At 35.7% G+C, this 27,446-nt stretch overlaps 1 protein-coding gene across 2 annotated transcripts in view; it reads right to left on the bottom strand.

Annotated features, from left to right (window-relative positions):
• PDS5A (PDS5 cohesin associated factor A) overlaps positions 1 to 27,446 on the bottom strand; it is an 85,947-nt gene that overhangs the window by 31,529 nt on the left and 26,972 nt on the right. For both annotated transcript variants that reach the window (XM_055724572.1, XM_055724567.1), the window contains exons 3-12: positions 19,125 to 19,328; positions 18,636 to 18,722; positions 17,727 to 17,824; positions 17,102 to 17,228; positions 12,768 to 12,848; positions 11,242 to 11,382; positions 10,066 to 10,181; positions 9,188 to 9,282; positions 8,139 to 8,284; positions 1,923 to 2,074 (exon numbers count right to left, since the gene is read on the bottom strand). In XM_055724572.1, the coding sequence (XP_055580547.1) occupies positions 1,923 to 2,074; positions 8,139 to 8,284; positions 9,188 to 9,282; positions 10,066 to 10,181; positions 11,242 to 11,382; positions 12,768 to 12,848; positions 17,102 to 17,228; positions 17,727 to 17,824; positions 18,636 to 18,722; positions 19,125 to 19,328 (1,247 nt within the window). The remainder of the gene's footprint in view (positions 1 to 1,922; positions 2,075 to 8,138; positions 8,285 to 9,187; positions 9,283 to 10,065; positions 10,182 to 11,241; positions 11,383 to 12,767; positions 12,849 to 17,101; positions 17,229 to 17,726; positions 17,825 to 18,635; positions 18,723 to 19,124; positions 19,329 to 27,446) is intronic.

The following is a 27,446-nucleotide window of genomic DNA, read 5'->3' as shown; positions in this document are numbered from 1 at the left end:
AAAAAAGCAAAACATTTGAAACTACTCAGTCATCTAATACAGAAGCTAAAAGTCAGCACTAAAAAGGTGCAGACAAAGGAACACCAAAACATACAACAAAAGCAGCAAAAGGAAAACTAAGTGAGAGCAAACCAAACCAGCAAAAATATTGTCCAATTATCTTTTTTAAAAAACAGCAATACATTAAGTTTTATGTAAAATACAAAACCAGAACTAAAAAGATGACTGTACAGTTCATCTATTTATAGCTCCCCCCAAATGAAAGAACATTCAGACATTAATTTAATCCATAGCAATGAGAGCTGTGCACAATGTTCAGCTATACAATTTACTATTTATGGACAAATATTTTGTGCGTTTCAATTCACAGATTTTGTCACTATGATTCCTAGTAAGTACTCTGTGAGTGCCTTGTACAAAGACCATAGAAGGCAGCACAGGTAAAACACACCTTATTTATGCTCAAAGAAAATTCCAAGAGACATGATGTCAAGGCAGAGACATAAAAGGATGATCATGAATATGGATACAACTACCTCAAGGCATCCTGTTAGTACTGAAGAAAAGTTCACTTTCTCCCTTTAAACATGTATTTTATTTCTGATGACTCCAAAAACTATATTGCTTGGGGAACAGGATCTTCAGATCTCAGGTGACTCCATCTCTGTTTAACATACTAGGAGACTGGAGGCATCACATCTGTCTTACTAATTTATGAACATTGCTCTAGCCCATGTCTCTACTACAGATACAGGTTCTAGAAAAGCTGTCAATACAAATGGCGAGACTGTATCATGCCTTCCCTGGTCCACATCAGTTACAAATAGGGAATACCTCTGGGACACGTATTTCTCCTGCGAGAAAAGTCACTGGCTAGCTTATCAACAGTGGGTAACAGGGCAGTGTTTAAGGTTTGGTTATTTTATTTCATTCCCTATACATTTGTTGTAAAAAAAAAAAGCAGCCCAGAGTATGCAGCTGACCGGCAGTTCTTATGATTAGAAGCTCTCAGCCTTGAGTAGACGTGCACATCAGTAGTCAAGTAACATCAAAAACATCAAGTGACTGAGTGAGATGTGTTGAGAAAGTTTGTTCTATTCCACTTCATGCCTGAATATTGTGTGATACCGCACTACTACCTGTTTGAAAGAACTAATGTTATCCCATGCACACAATAGAAAATACTCCAAGGCTCAGTCAGCTATTCACCGTTCCTTTTTATCCTCCTCCCTCACCATGGAATGAGAACAGGCCAGAGCTGGCTAATTGTGAACTATGCTTGTGTGTTTAAAGGATTGAATAGACTCTGTCTTAAAAGATCAAGGAGACTTGAGGAAAACAAAGAATTAGTAGTGAGAGTTGAAAACTATCTTCCAGAAGCTTGGCCAAAATACTTTTCTCTAAGCCACATGCTATTTCAAAAATTAAAGGGGCTGAGTGACAAAACAGGAAAGACAGACAACAGTGGAAGCACCCCTGATATCTCTCCAACTTTTGTTCTACCTAAACGGTCCATTTCTACACAGCATACCAAAAAGAGATGTCTGTGCATATACTGTGGTGCAGTACATGCACGTTGCTCATATATAATGGATTTTAACATGCCAGTCTCTGGAAAGTAGTAAAGGCAAACAAGAAATGGGTAAATGCAAAATTTGACAATTTCTTTCTATGCAGTACTCAGTTACTGACAATCTACTATCACCACAGATTAGTTCCATCAAACAGAATAAATACATGAACACATAATGTAACCATCTTGAATATCTTATTACATGTCTTAATGATTATTAATTGAATATATCATACTTAAACCCACAAATACAGTATGTCATATAACAGCTTTCTCAAGATAAGCATGCATTTTCAGATTATCTCTTATCGCTATACAACTCAAATTAGGAAGGCTTAGGTTGACTCACTTGTCATCAATGCTATTTTGATAATATATGTGCAAAAGTTTATCCTTTATCCAGCTCACTTTCTCTGCAGCATCTTTTCCAGCCTCGGCATGAAGACAATACTTCTTGTATAGCTGGGCAAGACCCATCATAGCTTCTTTTCTTACTCGCCACTTGAGGAGGAAGAAAGGAAAAGAAGGTGGGGAAGTGGTTTTGGTAAATAAATATCAAATATACACAAAATACAGTAAAGAAGTAGAAAGACAAGTGAAAGAAATAGCCACATTCCAACCGCCTATATTTAGACACTTTGAAAGCTGAAAAATGCTGTTCAGATCCTTTAAATGGAATTTTTAAGGGTTTTTTCCCCTGTACTATGCAGATTAAGTATTGTTTGTGTCTCTGTGCTGAGCTAAGAAAATATGGGAGCTAGTCAGTATAAAAAAAAAAAGTCAAGTACAGCTTAACACTTACGCCTGAATAAGCGCCTTCTTGAGCCAGGATTTGGAAGACTTACCTATTTGGAGACAGACACCAACTAGCAGTGGCAGCCTTCTTTCTCCCCACAGCATTACACTGTCTTATAGCAACCTTGTCTAGTAATGGGAGAGCTGGAGCTTAGGCCTAGCTAAACCTGCTAGGGCTTGAACCTGGGCCACTTTCCAGGACAGTGGAAGAGGCCCTTTATGCTAAATCCTCGAAGTAATTGCTGTAAGACTCCAGGGATTCAGAAAAAAGCCAGACTACAACATCCACAGATGGGGGAGTTCCCAGTTTCTAATCCTTGCTTTCTGTGGTCACTACTGTATCCCCTCATGTAAACAGGACGTGCCATTATTAAACACTTTAAGACAAGATCCATAAACTCTCCTACACTGACTTGTGGGAGGAATCATACCAGAACAGGCCAATGAATAATTTAGAGAGAATAGTGTCTCCCTCTGAATGATTTACACAGACAGCCTCAGAAGAAACTTGTATGCCCTCACCATTTAAAAGAAATGCATGAAATTCAAACTGAAAGAATTTCTTCAAGAACACACTAGATGCCAATTTTGGCCTTGAATTCCAAGCACTAAAACCGCTCAAATAATTTCACCCTATAGAGCATAAATGTAGATACTATTATTCACAAGGCACATAACTTCTTCAATCTTGTTAAACTGAGGACTTGTTTTAATAACACTGAGATATTGCACATTTAATCTCTTAATTTTATTGAGTGACTTCCTTTTCTTGAAACAGAAGAAAAATCTAAAAGATAGTATGGCTTACGTCAGCACAACAGCCTCAGACACCACTAGCTGTTTGAGTAATTTATATCAAGAAGGTTAAAAAAAAGATATTGTATTTTGTTACATATTCTTAAATATTAAAACCCACAAGTAACAGGTCAAGATAGTAATGACTTTGACAGTATATAATGTTTTCACAAAAGAAAAAATGTTCATATAAACAGATGTTATTGTTTAACGTCTCTACAGGAATTTGTTGACACAATTTAAAGAAAAGAGGTCTGAAAAAGAAACATTTTTAGAAAATGTATTAGTATTTTTCTGTGTTCAGATATACACCTCCAATGCAAGTGATAGCTTCATCAGATCTCCTACATGAGACAGGAAGGATGGCAAAACTATTGTCAGAAGACAACAGAGAATGTTTGCCACAAATGATTCTAGAAAATTTAAGCCTAAAATGAAAGCAGAGTACTTAACAATGTGTTACAAGGAAAGGAGGTTTGGACTGCCAATAGATTTCCGACCACTGAAACTGCTGTAGAGTATAGAGGTCAGAGCATGCAGAAAGGCAGTTTCAGGCAGAAGATGGGAGGCACTGGACAGAATCCCTTACAGAAGGCTTTGATACTCTATGAAGGCAAGTCACTGAACAGGCGATACAGGTAGGAAAAAAACCCAAACCCCAAGATTAAAAAAAAAAAAAAAAAAAAAAAAAAAAAAAAAGAGTAAGGTGCTAGTGAGAATTAAACCTCAAAGAGCATACAGTCAGGTAAAAGATGAAGGCAAATGAAAATAAAGGGGAACGTAATGATCAGTTTCAAAGGGAGCTGATCAATAAGCACAGCTAACAGAGGTACTATCCTGATTTAATTAACAAAAGAATTTAGACGGTCTTGGCTTCCTTGGTTAGCTAGCTTTATAATTAAACTTCTTCAGTGAAGATTACTGGGCTGAGTTAAAAAAAAAACCAACCTGTTAGTGAAAGTTCAAGACAATCCCTTACCTGTTGGAAAAGCTAACCTATTCCATAGAGCTAAGAATATTAACATCTTAAAATTTTTCTCCTTCACATGGAAAAAGCCACAATGGTTTTTACTACACACAGAGGAGGTGTTAAAACTAACAGCTGCAGAAAAATGCATAAAGAGAAACAGAACATGGGACTCTGTTCCTATGGCTCCTCATTCTATAGTTTTTGACTTCAAAGTCTGTTCTCACGAAGGGACTAAGTCTCTAGACCACAAAAGCTGCTGGGAGAAATAGGAGCAGAAGTCAGCTGTCAAAGCTCTCCTCTAACTTTTCAGATTCTTAAGGTTACTCCAATATAAAGGAAAAGTACCTGAACCATTTTTAGAAACTTTAAATAAAATAAAAAAAAGCTTTTAGATTTTTTTTAAATGTCTCCTGAAACTAATTATTCTGAAAAGTGAAGACACTGGAAAGACTCTAGAGACAGTGCTCCAATGAAAAATTCCTCACCACAACTCTTACCAAAGACTGGATTCCAGTTTTTGGGGAGCGTTTTTTCCCAGACTGACTTTTTCAACTGGACCAGTAAAAATGGATTTGAAAACAACAGGTGGCGGTGAGGTTTGTTTGGGGTTGGGTTTTTTTTGTTTTTTAATAGCTGTAATCATTGTACAAATGCCTATACAGTTAGAGTTAGCTAAGGATGTTTTTTTAAACAAGTAGTACTGTCTTTTAACCAAGAAATTTTATCCTAGAAAAGTCATCAGGCCATCTTTACTAATACTGTAAGAATATGGTCAGGAGAAAAAACTTATCACATAAATGGCGTAACAGCATTATTTAAATTTTCACATTGTTAAAGAAACAAGACAGAAAAGACAGATCAGTGTGTTTAAACAATCCACATTTTACTTCATCCTGTTCCTGTTGGACAAGTATCCTTTTTATAATAATACGTATATTCATTTGATAGATGATACAGACTTGAAAAGAATTAGATGTAGTCAAATGGATGAACGATCATTTTAGAGTTTGCAGTAGATTTATCCAACAGAAACCTGGCTACAAGGGGTAAATACAGTCAGCAGAAGATAATTATTCTTTTGCTTTAAAGAACTCTATTAAAATAGGTATAATGCACTATGTCTGGAACTGAAAAATCCTACACAGAAAACATAAAAGGCAATTACATGAATTACATGGGCACATCAATACAACTCTCCCAAATGGGAGAAAAAACGTAAAAAAAAAAACAAAACACCAAACTGCAAGTTTACATGTCCTTGATATTCAGTTTATAACATTAATTCTATTTACAAAGACATGCTATATTGTTAAGGTCTACTTCAAATGCTAAGTTGTTGTTGTCATCATTTCTAGTCTAACCTCTATCTCCACTTCTCCTGACGATGTATTTTCATTAAAGCTCTCTCCAGAGATTTTTATAAGAACAATATCATCTAGAGGTGAAGTTATTCTTCACTGATGAGTGCCTGAAAAGGCACCTAACCTTGAAATGCAATCATCAAACCTAAGACTGGTGTGAAATCACTGAGTCAAACACATTAGGAACATTAAGAAACACCACACTGGGTTTAAGGCTGTATGAACTGAAAATCCCTAGCTCCCTAGAAATGAGTATTACAGCTGTACAACTGACTGCCTCTTACTGACAGCAACATGCTAAAGGAGAACAGGCACCATGCAGAAGACAGTAACAATCATCCCATTCTGATCAGGTGGAAGTCCCAGTGCAAACTGGTGGTTGCACTAGAAGTTTTTAGATCTCATCAATGACTTTTTGGATATGTTTGTTGAATGGCTGAAAAAGAAGGAAGGTGGTCTTAATCATTCCTGAGAAATGTGCAAGGTCAAGCTGCAGGTACAACTAATTGAAGAGCTTCTTTATAATAGTGAACATACTGAAAATCAGTATTTCTTTCTGTGCAAAGACGACATCCTTTTCTCAAAATCCACGACAGTAACATTCTTATTTTAAAAGGGGAACATAAAAAAGAAAAAAAATCTTTTAAAATAATTAAAGTAACTAGCTAGATGACATAGTTTATAGAGAGGATGCCCCCTATTCAAAAAGGAACAACAACAAAATCAACATGGCTACACAGCACAGTGAAGTCTGCTATGAAAACATCACCCTCCAAAGAGCATGGAGCCACATCCGATAGAGCATAAACAGGAAAGAGTATAAGCTCTGGCAAGTTGAAGGTAAAACCTTGCTGAAGCACGGCAAAAGTTTCAGAACCAAATTATTAAAAGCATACTAATTAAACATCTTCAGCAAAGCCTCCAGAAGCAGGAAGCCCTCCAAACACTTTTGTACGGCCGAATGATAAGATTTATTCCAGGAGAGAGGTCTGGTTTCTTAAAGTGTCATTAGAAGACATTTTAAAACAAAATAAATAAAATGAGCAGAAAAAATCATCAAGACCAGGTGGTATCCCATCCATGACTTCTACAGGAATTTAGAAATGGTACACCAAATACTAACTATTCTGTGACTGCAATCTGTCAATTAACAGACTGAACACAGCAAATGTGAAAGAAACCAAAGGATCCCAAGAGGAACAGAGTGCCACTCACCAGAACATCTGATTTTCAATGGGCAAACAGGTTGAAACAAAACAGTAACAACAACAAAGAGCAGACACTGCTGAAAAATGAAGTTATGGGAATGAGTCATTACACTTTACATAATGGGAAGTCTTGTCTAAGAAAAAATAAGTTTTAGCAGATCTGTAAGTATATCAATAAAATGCATTAGGATCCAAAAAGTTTCCAACAGTCTCATACCAGAGGACCTTAAAATAAAAATCCTGTTGTGAATTAATTATTAATTAAGAGAGAGGGGACAATGGGTGCAAATAAATGACTTTTTCACAATGAAGGGAACAAAGGGAACTTACTGATGGAGGCAGAAGAAAACAATATGAAAAAATATTAGAAAATTAACTGAACAGTGTGTATAAAATTTACTGAGGTAGTCAGATCTAACATTACAATGAAGAACTACAGAAAAATGTCATGCTACTGAGTTGTTACAACATGAAATGAAAGAAATTCAGACTAAGGCCGGGTTTTTCCACCTGCATTAACTCTGCATGTATAGCAGTAGGCAGCACAGCATATAAAATTATTCAGGAAAGATACTGAAGTCAACACAGATGTTTTCTGAAAATGTCAGCTCAGTGCTCAGAAATAGTGTAAAAGAGAGAATGTTAAAGAATAATAAAAAAATTATCATAAAGTATGTACACAACATGGTGCACACCTTGAACACCATGGCTGAGTCTGGCCACCTTGGTTCTAATAGGATACAGAATAACCAGACAAGAATGATTATAAGCATGCAATAATCAATTTATGTGGAAGTTAATCAGGTGATTCTTTAGCTCAGAAACCAAAGGAGTGACAAGACACAGGATACATACTTACTAATTGTAAGTGGGTCAAAGAATATTTATTATAAAGCAAGAACTATGAGATATCCAGTGAAATTTTCAGCTAAGTTTAAAACAAACAAGTGAAGTTACTTTTTCCACATATGCATTAAACTTGAATTTACTGATGCAGATGCCATGGATGCTTATAAAGTACAAATAAGTTCAAGAAAGAACTTGATAAATTAAGGAAATAAAGTTCCATTGAAAGCTATGATGAACACAATCAAGCAGATTTAAGAAACCCTTAAATCACACATTAATGGAAGCCAAACCTGACCACTATAAAAATTATACCATTAGGCTATAGAGACCTTTGGCCTAAATTCTTATGTTCTTACAATATGAATGTGTTCCTCACAAGTCAATGACCTTATTTGCTTGACGTTGCTTGATTGGTGCCTCTATAATATGGAAGCTACATTAAGATGTTCTGGTAAGAAAATTACTTTTTCCTCACAGCATTCTAGTTAAATAGTCAACTCTAAGATTCTGTGGCTTTGTTTTTTTCATTTTACTTTTACCAAATTATCTTAGAAGCAGCTATTCCTGAAAATAAAATTAAAACTTACCCGTTTGTCTAGCGTTCTTTCCCTTACAAAGCCAAGCAGCTGGTCATTGACTAAAGAAAGGTCTCTCTTGCCCGCAGTAATAATTGTAACAATAACATCATGTCGAATGGCTTCTTCTGGGTCATGGGATCTAACCTTCAAATACTCTGTTACAATCAGAAACAGGAAAAGCTTGGGTTTTTTATGTAGATATGATGTATTACGATTTATTAAAGTTAAAACAACTGAATGTCAATCACATATCACAGCCATATAATCTATAACATGTATATCTACATATAACTGCCTACAGGAAACATCTGTTCCAGCATTTTCTATGTTAAATATAAAACAATTATATAACTGTAAATATTAGAAGAATATAAAAGTGAATAGCTTTTACAATAATCTCATTTGCAACAAGTAATCAAGTGAAATAAAGCTGATTATAAGGGGTGAGTTTGATTATAAGCTGAAAATAAGGGGTGGGTGGGACAGTGAGAAGAAATAAGAAGAGCAGAGTCTCTCATTCCCAAAGAACTAAGAAGTTAAATAATAAATGAAAAATACTGACAATTGCTGTAGGTTAGCTTGCATAAAAAAAGAACAGTATTTTCAGTTAAGCCTGAAATTGTACTCATAGTTTATTTTAATGCTGAAGTGAAGGAAGAAACTTCACCATTTAGATCAGCACAATAGCATTTACTAAACTCAATGGAAGAGAGTATTGCAGAACACGCTGTTTTTAAAAATAAATCAAGATGTTGCACCAATATTTGCTTTTACTTGCCAAAAGTTTCATTAGAATCTGAAATCACTTTAAAGCTCATTCTGCGATGGGTAGCTTCTTAAAGACTCACTCTGACAAAGCCCACACAATGCCATGCACTCCTCTCTAATAACTAGTCCTTGTCTTCAGCAGAAAGCTATTACCCAGTAGTTAGCTCTTCCATCCAGCATTGTGCACTGGACTTGATACATTTTAGAACTATACTGCTATGTACAGAAATAATTACATTCTTCCCTGCTCATTTCTTAAATTATTCTAAACCCCTGTATGAGCATCTCACCAGTGAGGTCTTTTGCTAAGTCTGGATGGTTCATTAAACAATGACTGGCGAATTTCACACTCTCTAATCTCACAGGGACATGGATATCATTGAACCTAGAGGGACAGAAGATGATGAATGTTATTTTTTAATTAGCCTTGCAAATCAAGATTATTCTCTATGTAGTAACATGTGTTGATAGTATGTTCCATTAAATATTAGAATAGTTTTATATGGAAAATAATACAATAGAAATGCTTTGAATTTATCTCCATAATGTACCTTACACAAATTTTTATGTTATTTCCTGTGAAATTAAATTAGGACTAAAATTAAAGGATAAATACGCTATATACGGGTGGAAAAGTTGACCAAGTGGATTTTGTCCATTGACTTTTGAACATAATTCTCCATACTCTGTCAACCGTGTGCATGCATATGTGTATATATAAAAAAAACTATAAAAACATAAATCACCATATAACATGTGCCATCTTAAAACATTCACTTATTAAAAAAGTCCTATTCCTGTATTTGCTCAAAAGGAAATATCTCTTCATTCAAAGAGGTAAATGCCAAATAAAACAGATATAGTTGCAGATATAGCTGAATAATATGAAATTTCAGACAATGCTAGCATCTCTCTTGTGTAATTTCTGCTATGTAGTGTGTTGTCTATCTAACCTATATTCCCATAGCTGACACAAATATAGCAGCCGTCCTTCAGGCTTCTTCATTCTAAAAACTAACTGTATGCAATTCTCCGCTTCGAAGATTTAACAAAAGAACTTGTTCAAATACAGCTACATCCTCTAAAAACACAACGAAAAATGTAATACTATGAGTAAATTCAGAACAAAAAGAATAGAAATTTGGAATTCTATCCCCATTTCTCTTACCGCCCAAGAAAGCACTGCCAAAGAGGACGATTCTGTGTGGCCAGATCAGAATCTTTGGAGCCAAAGAGTTTAGCCAGAAGTCGAACAACAGCCAAACGTTCTTCTCCATCATTGCTCTAAAAATCAAAACATGAGAGAGGAACTGTAAATCATTATCTGTAACATCTTAATAATAATTTCTGGCTTCCTTTTCCTTCTGCTTTTATAAGTTATAATAAAAAGTGAGTTTGAAATAATTTCTGATATCCTCAGTCTCCCTAATTAGAGTATTAGATGAATATGAGTAAAAATATAAAAATACCTATTAAGTTAACATATTACAGCTATTGAAGAGATGGCTGTGCTTTGAAAACGTCTTCTCTTCCAGGAATAAAAACCTCACGCACAGTAGTTTGAATAACATACATCCTTAACAAATTAAAAAATGAACGATCTTATTTCTTTTTTAAAACATACTCATCAGACTATTTCATGTGTGTGGAAAAGACACCAATTAAGGTGTTATAAATACATGTGCACTAATAAAAGATATAAGAAATTTCACCAAGTACCTACATCTTGGTTATTTTTGTTAGTTGCCACCACACCCTACATATACATGTACAGGCATAAAATTATTTATTTTGTCTACTTACAATCTTATGGAAGACAAAGGGCTTTTTAATTTATAAGAACCCAAACCCCCAAATCAGAATAAGTTAGCTATTTCCAAGGAGTCAAAAGAAGTCAGCTGACTTGTTAGCTGATTATGATAAATCTGAGAAAATATTAAAAAAAATCCCTCTATTATTAAAACATTATTTCAGAAAATTCTGCAAATCAATACTAAAGCTGACTCACTTGCATTTCTTGAGAAGTCAACACAGCCTAATTACTTTATAAATTTCAAGTGAAATCCAAAGACTAAGTACATATAACTTTTGCATTAGATCATATGAATTTATCATTATAATTACTATATATTGTGTGCAAATATAAGTTTGCAAGCACAGAAAGCACACAATTGTATACAACTTTCCAGTGTCCTTCCTTTAATACTACATTTCTCTTTAAAATAAAGCGTTAAATATGAAATTTTTATCCCTCCAGTAGAACACTTATTTAAAATTCTACACCTCTACACTCTTAATAGCCACACAAATTTTATTACTTGTCCAAAGCTACATTGTAACCTACCTTCAGCTTGAATTCAAGCTGTGGCATGACAGACAGCAGTAAATGAGGATCTATGGCAAAAAGCTCTTGTATCAAGTCAAATACGTGTTCTGATAAGTCACTTACTGAAGACTTTCCCAGTACCAGAACCTGGTTAAAAAACTAGAATACAAACACTATAATTTAGCAGATTTTCCTTCATTAATGCAAACACTATTTTAAAAAAGTGTTTTAATTTAGCATCATTAATATTCTAATTCTAATGGAAGGTATTCAATGAACATTTTTTCACTACATCAAAGCATTTCACCCTTAGTTTTGTCTCAAACAAATTACAAACAAACATTCTTCATAGTTCAGTTCTATTGCTTCCATCAGGATTGCTTAATTCATAGTGATTTCACAATTTAAAATATCAATAACCATCTCACCAGAAAAATTAATAAAACAATTGTTAATTTAAAATGTATATTCATCCAGTAGAAATCGAGGGGAGAAATTTAGTATCTCATTTTAACTTTTCTTATAATTTAAAAACAATCCAAACTGAAGGCCATCAAATGTTGAAAAGGAAGCTTCTCTACTTTTAATTAATTTTAAAGAATGTCAGATGACTTTATGATATGTCTTGTGGTATTTGACAGTAACGTACCAAGGCTGCTAGCAAACTAACATAAACCAAAACACAGCAGCCCAAAATAGGAATGATTTCTTTTGGATTTGTTAAATTTTAATAAGCTTGATATACTTCCTATTAGATACTGTGGGTTAATATTGGTATTATTTGAGCAGTGCAAATGCTACAAAGCTATTACACACTTGAATAAGAAAGTAGGACCAACTCAAAGGTCACTCTATGGACTATCCTGTTTCCAGCTATAACTAGTTGCAAAAACTTTGAAGTAACAGAGGAATTGGAAAGCAGCACTTGTTAGTGAGATTCTTGAGCTTTTACTCACTGATTAACCTTTTATGAATTTGCCTAATTCCCTTTTTAAACTACTCTGACTTTCAAGAATTCTATTGGCTTCAGCACCAACGAAAGGCAACAGAATGGACCAGACTACAGCCTCCGCAAGACTGTAGTAGCTATTTTAAGAGGTAGAACATACAACACTGACATTCAACAAAGGGAATTCTAGTAGAAGGAAGCCTTATAAAAAGCTCATTTCTTTTAGTCTTTATGACTAAAACAAGTTTAGGATGAAAAAAATCTAGTAAAAAGCTGGTTGTTTGAAATGCTTCATCCTAAAGCTTGGTATGAAATGAGGCTGTCTCATTGCTGGACATACGAAACACTAACAATTCTTTTTGTTGCAACAGGATTTTTTTGGCAGTCACCTATTTTAACAGCCTAGATTTAGGCTTAGCTTTAGACTGAGATGGGTAAAAATTAATTTCCTCTTCACTTATTTGAAACACCTTGCATACTTCTTCAACACCAAGCTAATATCCTATTTGGAAAATGTTATTCTTGTAGCTGCATTACAAAATGTGCAAAGAATACTTGTTACTTGTAGGTAACATGGATTAATTAATTTACATACATTGGCAATACATGGTTCAATGGTCTGGACGGTCCTTTTCAACAGGACTTTTGCAAGATCAAATGCTTGTTTATTAAGGTTCTGAAATAAAGAAGATATAATAATAAAATTTTAATAATACAAACTATTTCAGATCAATTTGCTCTCCCAACCTTAAAAGACCATGAATTTAGAAAGATATGTTTTACCATGAACTTATTTGTTTTCAAAGCTAAGTTCAGTTATGTTAATTCCACAACTACAGACCCAGAAAAATCCTAAAACTTTTTTCCATACACTTAAGAGAAATTGAACCCAAAACCATCACTTCTTCTAAGACTTTATCACTCCAATTGTTACCTTTAGCATTGTATTCGTATCTATAGTTTTCCCATGCAATCACATTAAAAAACTTGAAGAAACATCATCACACCTCCACACTTTGATAATTAACGTGCACCAAATTTTGCCACTGAAAAATGAACTAAACCAACTTACTATTTAAATATGGTTTTGTTTCCCCTTCACATACTCATTGAAGGTACACCTTGTAGCAAACGTCAGCTTTTTCTAAATGGTAAAACTGTGCACGGACTTCTCCATGGACTGTACTGTCTGGTCTGTGATAGCCTACCGAAAGCACTTACACTTGGACAGTCAGATGCAAACTTTTCAAATGAACATTTGATTGCAACATAACAAATCTGAACATCGTTTTTATTATCCTTGAGCAAGATAAGAATGTAACTGCACATCTGAAAAATGTGACTGTCCAAATCTGCACAAAATCCAATATGCAGTATCTCATCTCATCTAGGGATTAATGCAGCATGGAGGGGGGGAAGAAAAAGCCACACACAAAAACCCCAAAAGGCAGGTCTTTTAGCTGATTGCCCTGAAAATTACAAATGACTGCAGACAAAACACAGTTAAAGCCTAAGGATGACTGATTCTTGGAAAGACAGTATTTGGCAAGTCTACATTGAGAATGACTCCCTCATGCTCTTTTAGCTAATGAGATGACAAACCAAAAGATAGTTCATCAACTGGTAGTGAAGCAAAACAAATGGCCAAGGGCTCAAACAAGTACCTCCTCAGTCACTACAGCACTAAACTGATGTCTCATTAAAGACGACAGACTGGTACGTATAAACTCTTCTCAAAATCAAACCAGCACAGCTTCTCTCCAAACTTGTTGGCCGGTATGCCTGTATTAAACTAGAGGACTGCCAACCTCATACAGAAAATATATTTTATTTGGATCTTCAATACAGTTTCAAAGATTTCTCTCAATGACATTGTGTTGGGTTTTTTCCCCTACACAGGCTCACCAGCGCTAAAAAAAATAAATATACACCACACAAAACCCAAACCGACACCACATACATACACAAAAAAAACCCCAACCCAAAACCCACAATCAAACCAGAACCCCAAAACCCCTGAAGAACCAAACACCAAAACAAACTAGAAAAGACATATATCTTGATAAAAACCCCCAACTATTAATCAATAAACAATTAATCAATCTCTTAAGGGACAAAAGAAGCCTTGAAGATCTGGATTGGTTATACTGTGGAGGATGCATAAGAAAATACTGATTTTAAATACATGAAATATATGTTTTTAAGGAATAACCTTGATAGATTGTGAAGAAAAATATTTACTAAATATCGCTGGCTTTAAAGTCAACAAAAAGAACTAGTTTGATGTCCTATGTGGTCTGAGCAAAACATGAAATGCCACACTGCTACTGAAAACCTGGATTCACTATAGGAGAGCCACATTAGCACACACACAGAGAACAATGTACAGTAAAGCCACTTTACTAAAAATGGATATACAAATGAATATAATTTAGATGCTGTGGTAGACTCCATGTCAAATCCAGGTACTCATATGTTTTGCTCTTTTTTACTGCAATATTGTCTTACAAATGGAAGAGGTTAAAAAACAAAACTAACAAATAAAAATAATTCAAACAAACAAAAAACCCCACCAAAATCCAGAAAGGAATATAATACATTATCCAAACCATGTATTTCAGCTCCTTTACAAAGACCACACTGATACTTTTATTATTTCACAGCAGAGAATGACTAGTATTCAATTGCTTTGCACAGACAAACAAGCATTGTTATTACATGTTCTCTACAAGAAAATAAACTGTGCTTTCTGATTTATACACATAAGGAGAAACAATTAATATAATCACAGAATTTCCTAGGAGATCTGTTCATGAAAGGAGAACATAATTACCACAGTCAAACTCTGCTAGGCAGAGCAGACAAAAGAACTTTCTGTGGGTTCTTGTTTTTTGGGGTTTTTTAAAACTACCATGGTAAAACAGTAGTTTAAGTTTTGTTGTTATAGGAAACAAACACGTTAATGCAGACCAAAACACTGACCGAAGTCTGACACTGAGCAGTGACCGCAGCATATTATTTGCTCAGTCATGATGGCCAAGACCCATAAGGACTGGCCACCAGTCCTCTAAGAGATTATAAATATACAGTACAACCCAATATTTACACCAAGTTTACCTCCCTCTATCAGAGCCTTGCTTGAGCATTTCCTTCACTAGGTAAAATTAAATGATTAAGCTAACAATGTTAATGCTAAAGGATCATGTCCATTTTTACTTTGCCTACACCAAATAGTCACAACACACTGTTCCATTGTACAAGGTTTACACCAGGTCTTTGCGTCCTCAGAGCAACGCTCACCATTGTTAACAGCATCACCCAGCACCTGACACACATCTCCACCCCTCTATTCCACTCCTGATCTCTACTGCCTATAACTGATTAGAAACAACTTACAAAGAACAGCGTGTTTTCAAAACTACTCTTTTCCCATTGTTCTGAATAAGAGCCCTCCCTTCCTGTTAGCAGTTTTAATAAAAGACATCATCTCGTTGCTGTCAATAAAAATGAGTTGACAGAATGATATTCCCACCTCATGGTCACAACAGAAGGAATGCAAACTAACCTCAGATGATAGATACTTTTATGTACCCATTGCCGAGATCTCACAGCTAAATGACAATGGCCAAGGCTTAGTCATTCCTGTGCTATACATTTCCATGAATTCCCCCTCTCTAGGTAACCAAAGTAATAATCTCTGCTCTTATGTGCTAATTTAACTTTAATTATGTAGTCATGGATGGAGCTGCCTTAATTTTGTCATTATTTTAAACTAATACATGAACAAACAGAAACACATACTTGGTAATCAAAGCACAGTTCATTTACTGTAGGCTCATGCAATTTTCAGTAAGAAGCACAAGTGTTTTAGCAAAGGAATTTTCTTGGTCAATGCAGGCCAACACCAGCCTACCTCTCACTTCCCCTGATTTCACAGCTAAGGGAGTTGCCTTTGTTGTGCCTTCCAGTTTATTTAGCCATTACGGTAAAGGTAGTTCAAAAGCTCAACTGCAGACCCAGTGACCAGACAGTAAGTCACACAATGAAACCGGACAGACAGCATCAATGGCACTTCACGAAGCTGACTGTAAAGGGGGAGACTGAAAAACCTGTTGAAGTAGCTGCATAGATGAGGCTGAGACAACACCTGCATGACTGCACCAATCTGCTAGGAGGGGCTCACATAAGACTGCTCCAGGATGGGGGGGCATGTCACTTATAAGTGAGCGAAAGGGATGCTGAACTCTGCAAAGAGCAGAAAGCTTATGGAACCCATAAAAGAATATGGAGCACTAAAAGCAACTAAATAAAAAGGCTGGGGGGGAAGCACTACACTTCAGGTAATAATTTGGTTTTATTAAAATGAAAGTTTAAGGGGGAAAGACACTGCAGGGGGAAACAACTAGGGAGTTACTGGCAAGCTGAGGCAAGCAGCAAGTCACCACAGAAGTCTTGTGGAAGTCTTCCCCGTGACCCCCGTGTCATCGTGCCCCCACCCCCCCCACCCCCCTTTTTTTTTTTCCAAACAAATCACCACCACTACCCCTAAACAGCCCCACCCAATAAAACCCCAATATCTTTTCAACGAAAAAAACGCAAACAACCCAAAATCCAAACCAATCAACAACCCACAACCTTTAAGATACAATGTTTTCCTATTACATTTGCTTGAAATACTTTATTTTTGTTTCAGTACAGAGTTCCTGAGGTAGCAAGCAGGCAGAATCTCTTGATACTAAATAATCTAGACACAGCTAATGAACATCACCAAATTGATTCCCAAAAGAAATTGTCAATCCACTGTTACAAGGCTGGGGAGAAAAAAAAAAGCAGTCGTGACTGCTGAAATGTGTGGAGAGATAAACAACAAGCAAAAGGCAGTAAAAACTGTTATAATGGTATACTACTATAATATTTTATTTTGCAGACCTTGTGTGCAGGAATGAGGTTAATCAAAATCGAGTCCAGCAGCTCCTGAGTTACTCCATCGCCTTCCATGATGATAGAACTCATCAAATCCAGCATATGCATTTGTACCTTCTGGTTGTGGCTATTACTAAGATGATAAAGAATATTATCAATACTAATTTTCAGACCTGATGAATACTAACAGTACTGTTAAGAAACAATGTCTGAAGCTGTCCAGCTTGCCCTCCCATACACTCTCCACATTCACAAACTATTTTGTGCCTTTCCTTTCTTATAGAAAGCTTCACAAACCTAGAACACGCTAGCTTTGCTTTAAGAAGTTAAACAAATCAAAAAAGAAGAAAACAACAACCATGGAAATGCAAATGTAGGTAAATGAGTCAAAAATGAAGTATGTCATTGTAACGTGGACAAGAAATTTTAAAACACATCTGCTTTTAGACACACACCCCTCCATATTTTCAGAAATTTGCACTGATTTTTCTTTCCCTGTATCTCCTTGTTTGGAGGAATAAAGACTTGTTCTGTTCAGACATCTGTATTTGTAGATTATGCAAGGATTCAGCCTACCCCCAAAACTGATGATATTTTGACATTTTAATATAATTGAAGCAATTCAACTTACTTGATAACTGAAAAAAGAGTCCTAAAAAGCTGAATAAAAATTTCATTGCAATCTTCCAACTCAAAGCAGATGTTGTAAGATTTAACCCAAGCTAAATTCTAAAACAAAAATAGGATATTCAGGATATTACAACTTCATATTAAGTCACATAAAAATAATCACATTAGTTACTTTTTTTTTATTATTATTTAAGGAAAAATATTATATAAAGGACAGTAAATCCTTTGGGGAAGGAGACTGGATATTTGCTGTGCATATAAAGAAATCTTATTACAAAGGGGTTTTGCAATATACAACCAGAAAAAAACCTAAATATAGAATAATCTCATTTCTTGTATATCAAAACAGATTGACAGAAACTGTTGTTATCGTAACTCCGTGTTTCTAGATTTCTTCTTCATGCTATGAAACAATGCAGTTTTAAACATCAATAAAAGGTTTACAAACAAGATACTTTTCCTAAATGCACACTGATAAAACCCCCACACTTCTTGTCAAGAGTAGGCTTTTCTAATGTGTTTAAACAAGTATCTTATATGCTTCTCCCATCATCAATATAAGCAATTTGCATTTTAATCAGCATTTGAAATGCTCTCTTGATGAGGTAATATAACCTTAAGTGTGCATGATACAAATATCAACGTACAGAATTGTAAGATAAAGAGGTTTAATGTTAATAAATACCAATCATTTTAACATGTCCTCAACTATAGGCTGCATGAACTTATTAAATGCAAACAGAATTATAACTACTAAAAGAATCAATTCATTGAACTTTAATGAGTTTGGTGTGATTTACAGAATAAAAGAAGTTTCCCAAACATACTGGCTCATCTGGAAAAAGACTGATTACATTTCTTAGGCTTACAAGCAAATATCATATACTGAAATTTACAATTACTGTGTTACCTCTAACAAGTAAAAGTATCTGTTAAATTGAGGGCTCTTCGTGTCCTCCAAGCCTTTTAATTGTCTTGTAATAAACAAGAATATGTCCTGTCAAAAAACAATAAAATGTTTACAAGCTTGATTCAGCAGAGAATAAAAATACAACCCTTTAGTAGTGACATCTACCCACACTTACAAACTCATGATATGAGAACATTACTCTGTCTTTTTTAGGCCCTGACACAAAGCTATCACTAACAAGACATACTAATTATCGACTTCCTTTACACATCTCTGGCCTTTCAAAGTACTATACTGACTCACAGGACTAAAGCAACATCTCTTTAATAAAACTGAATATCAGCCTAAATGTGAGTAAAAAATTTTTTTCAGTTGGCTTTTTTTTGTTTGGTTTTGGGTTTGTTTATCTTTTTGGAGTGGTGGTGGCTTTTTTTCCTCAGTAAGAGAATGAGGTAGAAAGAAAGCCTTTATTTTATAAAGCATTTTTACCTTAAGTTTGTCATGGGAAGTATATGGAGCTTCAGGAGCATAGATACGAAAGATATCAGCCAAGCAACATGCTACAAGGAGGCGCACATCTTTATTGGGATTCCTGAGGAAGAATTCAGATGCAAGGTGCAAGGCTAATGGGAGATACTGTTGCTTCTCATCCTCTGAGTCCTGGTCCATATCCATGAAAGTTTTTACCACCATCTGAAAAACACAGGAGAAAAAAAAATTAGTTTCAGTGCTTTCTACTTTTATTCCTAGCTACTGAACAATACTTTCTAAATGGATGCAGTGCTATCAGTACACGTTCCACTGCACAATGACAGTACTAAAACTGTTTTGGTAGGAGAAACATCAGAAAAAGTGTTAATCTGATACTTAAAAGCTTACTGAATTTGGTATTTTAAATTAAGACACTGAAAAATGCTTTGCACCTCTGCTTATTTTGCCAATCTTAACCTTAGGTGCAGCACAGAAACTGCTGCACACTGATGAGGTTGGAGATGGCAGCATCTCTTCATCAAAGCAGTCCCAGATCACTTCAAAGTGAAGACTTGCCTCAGTATAGACAGTGTGAGGGGCTGCAAGCCATCTTGTCTAACATACAGGCCCCAGTATAATGCAGCTGCTTTAAGAGCTATGCCAAGGCTTGAGAGGAGCCTAGGAGTCCAGTCTTACACTCTGCCTGTATCAAGGCACAGAGTTCAAGAACTACGTTACATATGCACAATCCTTTTATCTGGTTTAAACAAACTAGACACCAGATTAAGAATTTAATCCCTGATGTAAAATATGTCTAATGCTGCAGATCTATTATTTCTGTATCGTCAAAACTACATCTATAGCCTTACCTACATAATGAAAAAGAAATCAACTACATGGCTTCCTTGTTTCTCCTGGTGCAGCTATGAACTACTAATTCGTACGAAATGCCACCAGAAGTGTTTATTTTTAATTATTATAGAGTCCCAGTTAATTGAAACTTCTCAACATAACTATCTGGCAAAACTGAAAGTGAAAATTTAGTGTGAAGAAACAAAGAAGTTGCAAGTTTAACTTTTGGAACAGGGTTTGTTAAAGGATAAGGATGTCAGCACAGAACCAGATGTACCACAGATTCGTAGTATGACCTTAGCTAAAATCAAGTGTCCCGTTCCTCCATGTCACTTGAGCATCCTTAGGAGTTAAAACTCTGAAGGACAGCCATACTGCATACCAGTAGGATTTAGTATACCTATTACACACACGCAGTAAGAGATGTAAGAGAAAATACAGAATGATAGATCTTGATGGGTTAACTTCACCACTAAAATATTAACATCAAAACACAAGAGAAGACTGAACCCACACAGCTAATAAACACATCTCTTAGTCTTATCACAATTCCTTTGTTATTGTGTCATTCAAATGGTACTAAGGTTGTTCCTCCATTATTAAGCATGCCCCCGCTTCCAACATGAAAACACTGTCTTTCAGCTTTACATCCTCCCTGAGATTTGGAACCCAGTTTTAAACTCAGTAGATCTTATAAATTAACATAAATGTTTGACAGGAACCTTTCCTACAGTATGTTACTTAAAACTCCTCAGTTCCTACAAATGTACGTTCCTTCATGTACATTTCCTTACAGCAAAACCAAAATTCAAGAAAGGAACAGAGCGGAGAAAAAACAAACCCAGAAACAGAATAAAAGAGAACTTTACAGCCACAGCCCATAAAAATCCAAATTCTACCTGCATTGGCCTGGTCCCCTAAAAATATTGTTGAACTCTATTTTGAAGCACTAGCTGAAAGGAATAAACCATTCCTCTATTGACAGCACAGGCCTGTCTGTTATAGCACCACACATCACCTGTCCTTCCTAGATACCAGAATTAAAGAAAACAAAACAGATTCTTTCAATAAGAAAAGATTATTCATAAAAAAACAACCAAACCAAACCAAAAAAACAACAAACCAACAAAAAGAGAAGAAAACCCAAAAAACCAGAACTTCAACCACTCAAAAACCCCCACTACCACACCAAAACCAAAAACCCCACATTAACACCCTCTCTGGTAGTGGCACGATAAGGAATAACAGCCTTTATCTGCAGCGTGGGATTCAGATAACTGTTACTGAAGGCTTTAAGAACAGGGTAGAAACGACTAAAAGATCTGTGGATACTACCTAGAGACTGATGGTAAACTGCATCTGTACCATGTAAACTTGCCCCACTAAAGTTCCTTCCAGCCATTTTACCAATTTTATAGATAAACTGTAAGTGACCTTTTGATCTTTCCCATAAGCCCCATCTCCTTTCTCCCTATGCATATCATAAAATTCGTAACCAGAATACACCCTCCTAGATTCAGATCTCTTTTCAGATTCTTATATTCATATAAGGTAAGGCAGGATGGTGCTGTGAAAACTCATGCAACTCTCCCATTTGTTAACAAAATGTTAAGATATTATGGGATTAAACTAATGAAATTAGTCTTTAACACCGTCTCGCCTGTTTGAAAACACACCAGCCTTATGGATTTTCCTACATTGCTCTTGTATTCAGAAAGAACTGCCAGCAAATATCCATAAAACCTCATTCTATTTCCATGCAAAGCACTCCTTGAGATTTCTATTATAAAATAGCATTCGGGCAGTAATTGGGCCATTGGCAAGCTGTAACTGTGATTTAACGTACTGATCTATGTTTCCTCCATTGTTTCTTTATAGTCCCAGATCTGCTTGTATTTGTGTGCTGTCTTTTGTTATATAATAAAGTCTTTGGTGCATGACGTTTTGTCTACAGCACGCAAAAAATAAACAGAATACTATCTTGGTCTTTATCTAGGATCCCAGATACCAAAGCAATAGAAGTAATATGTGTATGGGGTACACCTATAGCATAATGTAAATAATGAAAGTAATAGATAAACAAACTACACAGAGCTATTCCATGGTTAAAAGCATGACATTAAATTCTTGCTAGTGGCAGGACACACAAGATTTGAGAAAGGGAATTAATAAAGACTTGCATTTAAGTACAAATCCATAAATTTGTTGGGTTGCCATCGTAGTTCAACAAAATAATTCTATACTTTTCTTGAATACATGCAATTAACTATATCTAAAATCCTACAGCCTGGGAGAAGTCTCTATAGCCAAGCAGTTATTGGCACTGATTACTTACAATAATTATTTCCAAATTCCTGCTGATCTACATATAAGATTAACTGTTAAAATAGAAGAAAGAAAAAATGTCCAAATATTAAATGCAATATATGTCTGGCTCTTCATACTCACTGGAAAGTCAAGAACTTGCTTAAAATTTTACCAGTTACAGGACTGGTACTTTTGTTCCCAGTACAACTGAAAAATTAGTCATCAAGCAACCATCAGAGAGCAACTTGAGTCTTTAGAAGTACAAGACACTGCAAATTTGATAAAATCACTTACTCATAATAGAACCGCATATCCTGAAGTACTGCACACTGATCAATAACAGCTCCATGATTTCCTGGGGTACTCCTGTCTTTCTCTCCACAGCCATGTGTTGTCTTGTTTCCCCTATGACATGAACTACCTTCCCTTCCTTCCCCCGTGTTTATACTGCATCTCAATGAGGTCTTGGTCTAGGCCTATAGTTCACATATAGGTTCATAACACAAAGAAACAAAATGGCGATATACTGCAAGTTATTTTCTGTGTTAAGATCTGACACAGAAGTTAGTTTTTATCACCTGGGATTGGTGTTACTTGGAATACACAGAATCAATAGGAAAATTAACATGTAAAGTTAAGCATATTTAATTCAGTCCTTCTCAGAATCTTTCTTAAATTGTATTGTAGTCATAATTCCTACCCTTTGTACATTTCCCATAACTCCATTACATTTCCTGTTACAAATTATGAGCTTTTTCAGAGGCATTTCAGGGAGAAAGAAAAAAAAGAAAAGCAGCCGTATGCAAGTTGCATGATGCCTAATAAATATTGGTAACATCTTATTTAGAAGTTAAAACATCTTCAGAAGAACTGCTCATAATTGGTTCAGAAAGATTTTCACAGTTAAAATTTTTCGCCATACCACTGCAATACTAGTATTAATTGTGACAGCTAGAAATTATCTATTAAAAGAATCTGCTAATGAAGCTGAAAGCCTGAAATAAACTCTACATATACAAAAAGACTAAAGGTCCAAATTATTTAAGGTTTCAAATTATTTTTAAACCCAAACCGGAAACCATTCATGTAACTAGTGATGTATGTAAATGCAACAGTGAAGGAATACAACAAAGCAAGCAAGCCCCCAAAAATTTGACTGTGGTTAACATTTCATTGAACCTGATGGAAGAAAAAAACCGAAAACACCCAAACAGAAAACCCACCAATTGTAGAGAGGAGACCGGTATTGCTACTGCCAGACAGATTTTAGTACAATTATTTTTTTTCCCAAGGATCTGCATGCTAAGAAAATCTTTTGTTCCACTAAAGCAGATTACATTAACATGTCATCTGATCCATCCTAACTACTATTGCTCTAATTGCAACAAAAACCAAACCCCAAAACAACTAAAACCCCACTCCAATTCCTCTTTGTATTAAGGTTTTCATTTTAGGTCTAAAAGGAGCTTCCATTTCTCAAAGTTTTGATTCAACCATTACATAAGTATTCCTCTAGCAGTTTCAAATTGTTATTTCAGAGTTTGTTATTAATTATTATCATGCTAAGCCAGTTTTTATTGCAGGAAGAAGTGATTAAACAGTAACAGGAACTCACTACTTTTTCGAATTGCTGTATGATTTTCTAACTGAAGACTTGCTGTACAAGTCGAAACAACCCTACTTACAGCACCAATATTTATTTATATAAAACCCTACAAACTTACTAACAAACTAACAGAAAATTGTTACTGTCCTTTCTGCAAAAAGCAGGAGACAGAACAGTATTATTTAAACATATTAATGTAACATCATTGTTTTCCGAACAACTAAGCACTCATTTTAAACACTAACTGCTAGCAAATACAGCTATTCACATTTCACATTTCCAATTAAATTCATTCTGCAGTGCTTTTGATTTATTGCATCCCCATTATGTTATCACATACTGGTACTCCGGTTAGCTTGCAAAAATAAGAAGTGTTAAAATTACTCTTGAAATTTCCATTATTGCCATTTTTACCATAGTACCTTCAAATTCTAATTACCAGACCAAGATTTTACTCTCCCAGGCTCTGCAAACATGCAAGCGAAACGCTCTGTAACACTGGAGACTATACAGAAATGCAAAAACCTTCATTCAAACTAGTGAGAACAGTTAAACTAAAACTGCTAAGTCACTCTTATAGTACATTAAAAACATACTGAAAATTCAAGAATTTAAAGCTTTGGGGGAGATGTTTACCCGACAGCATAAAAACATGCACTGTGCAAACCAGTCACTCTGGGCTACCCTCTCACCGCCTGGAGAGAAATGCAGGCCACAACTGAATGGAAGCACAGATGTCTATAATGACACCTACAGGCATCAGCTCGGTTTTGCCCTGGAATTCTCTGTGCTGACCACGAAAGCAGCTCTGTGTAACTAGATGCCCAAAACCAGGTGGGTGAGGCTACTCTACCTGCAGCTTCTTCCGAGCACATTAGCCTTTCAACTGCATTGAAATATACACCAGAGGTTGCCAAAGCGTTGTTCAGAGTCTGCCCACACCTCACATGCAGTTTACATGCAGCCTGTTTTCAAAGACAGCAAATCAGCATGGTAGCTTGCCCTTATGTGACTCAGCTGCATGTGGCTCTTGTGCAAGACCTACACCTCAGAACAGGAATACTAACTTCTGCTGTTCAGATCCTGGTTTGCGTTTATTGACCACATAAATTTACGTCCATGTTTTGTCAGATCAGGAAACTCAGCTACTGCTGAAACATACTGATGATTCCAGTATTAAAGGGAGGAGATCTATACAGAGACAAAGAGACAGGGTAATTGGTGTAGACAAAGAAAATACTCAAAGCAGCCAGCAGATCTAGGAAAGTCTTGCTGCAGCTGGCAGGACAAACACAAACCTCCAAGCTAGTTACAGCATGGGGAAGGTGGGTGCAGGCTGCATGTTTTACTGCTCTTACAACAGCTTATTCATAGTATTCCAAAGAAGCAACCTTTAACCACCCATGGCATGAAAGAAGACTAGGGAAAGTTTTTAAAAGTATTTAAAAATTCACCTTGCAATCCACAGAAGAAATTTAACAATTGAGAGAATTTGATACCATTTATTGTTATAGGAATAATATTAGAAGTTCACTTCAGTTTTAAGATTAAACACAAAAGATATTTCGAAGTAAAACTTCCCCAAATTGATGTGAGCCCAGCTGAGTCTTAAAGATCTTGGATAGCTCAGTGAGAGATGCCAAGAGACGGCTGAAATCCAAGTACACCCAAATGCTGCAATTTTGTCATCAGAGCACTTTTACACACACACACACGGTTTAAGTAGTATCATGGATGACCCTTGCCATTATCTATTAACAATCATTATATTCTTTGACTGAGACCTAATTGTAAAACATAGCAAAATGTGTATTTGGAAAAAAATACTTCTACATGGTGCAAATTTAGGATGAAAAGTCTTTCTTCCTTAGATATAGTCCTACCTATCAGCTGGAACCACCAAACGAACATGGAAAAATGGATATTACTGTGTCGATAGAAATAAAAATAAAGATCTCAAAATACTCAAATCAGAAGGACCAGATGATTGTTATTTCAGAATCTTTAAATACCTGACAAATGAAATCACAAACTTAGCAACACAAGCTTTGTTTGCTTTTCTTTAAAACAAAACAAAAACCCCACAAACCAACAACAACCAAAAAAACCTCCACACTAACACTTATTAAACAAGGAGGATACCAACTGACTAAAAATTAGCAAATGTTAACCTAACCAAGAAAGAAGATGCTGCCAACACATCCAACAAGCTAGTATCAACAGAATTTTATAATACAAACCTAATTTGGAAAGGCTAAATAAACACAGAAGTCAAGAAAAACAGCTAGCACATAAGAAGGGAATTACTTTGCTGACATGATAAACTTCCTTTGATAAGATAATCAACACTCTAGACAAGAAAGAACATGACAGGCAATTTGTCTGAGTGTCAAGAGCAGCATCACACTGAGCCACATGGAAACTGAGGATATTGGAAGAAATGAAACTTAGCCCAACAGTGTAGCCCCTTCCTAAAGTGTTCAACTGAAAAGGAGCTTTTGGACCTGAATGAATTTATTGGTGGAGAAGGATGTTACAGTTGACCCTATTTTCTGTTTCCATAAACAACAGTGGTAAAGAAGTAGGAATGGCACGTAATGACCAACAGTTAGGGACGGGCAGTAGAGGACAGGGTATTATATGAGAAGAACAGAAATACCAAAAATCAATCATGGCTACAATGGTTGTATGCTTAGTGCTTAAAACCAAGAACTTATGCTATTAAGAGCTTATCAGCTGGAAACAACAGGAGAGGAGAAAAGATGGACATTTATTGAGCAACTGTAAAAAGATTATGAGCCAACAGGCTATGAGCATGAAAACAATGGAAATGCAATTGCAGGATATGACAGAAGTAGTATTTCCAGTCAAGGAAAGGAAAAAACAGCAATACAACTCATGAAACACTAAAAATACTAAATGCTGATTTGAAACACATCACTTATATATGATTACCCTCACTGATTAAAAATAATGAATTCAAAATGGGAAAGGTACAGAAGGGCGCTACCAAAGGAGTCTCAAAAGCCTTCTCTTGTAAGGAAATGTTTACAAGACTGGTTTGCTTAATCTACCGAAATAACAGCCAAATAAAATAACTCTTAACATGCCTTAAATACAGGAGTGTCTGTCATGTATGCACTGAAAAAAGACTTCAAGTAGAAGCGCGTAGAAATGGGCCAGCAGCATCTCCAACCTGAGAACTGGGGCTGCTTTCTGACCGTGGAATCCTACACTCTGGAACACTATCCTCTCACAGAGTTTTGCTTTGTGGCCATCTCCTTTTTACGGCCCACATTTATCAGCCTTTGCAAGAAAGAAGTAGATGTACAAATGAGGAAAGGGCCGTATTTGGGTTAGGAAAGCTAAAGACCTCGTTGAATTAAATCTGTCCAGGGACATCAAGGGTAACAAGAAAAGCTTCCATAGGTACATCAGTGATAAAAGGAAGACTGGGAAAAACTTAAGCCCTCTCCAGTGGAAAAAGGGTGACCTGGTTACCTGGGATGTGGAAAAAGATGAGGTACTCACGACTTTTTTTGCTTCAGTCTTCACCAGGGAGTGCTCCAACCACA

Source organism: Falco cherrug, chromosome 1, assembly GCF_023634085.1.
Source record: "Falco cherrug isolate bFalChe1 chromosome 1, bFalChe1.pri, whole genome shotgun sequence".
In the NCBI taxonomy this organism is placed as follows: domain Eukaryota; kingdom Metazoa; phylum Chordata; class Aves; order Falconiformes; family Falconidae; genus Falco; species Falco cherrug.
Note: the sequence above shows the minus strand (reverse complement) of the source record. Positions and strands in the feature narration are given on the sequence as shown.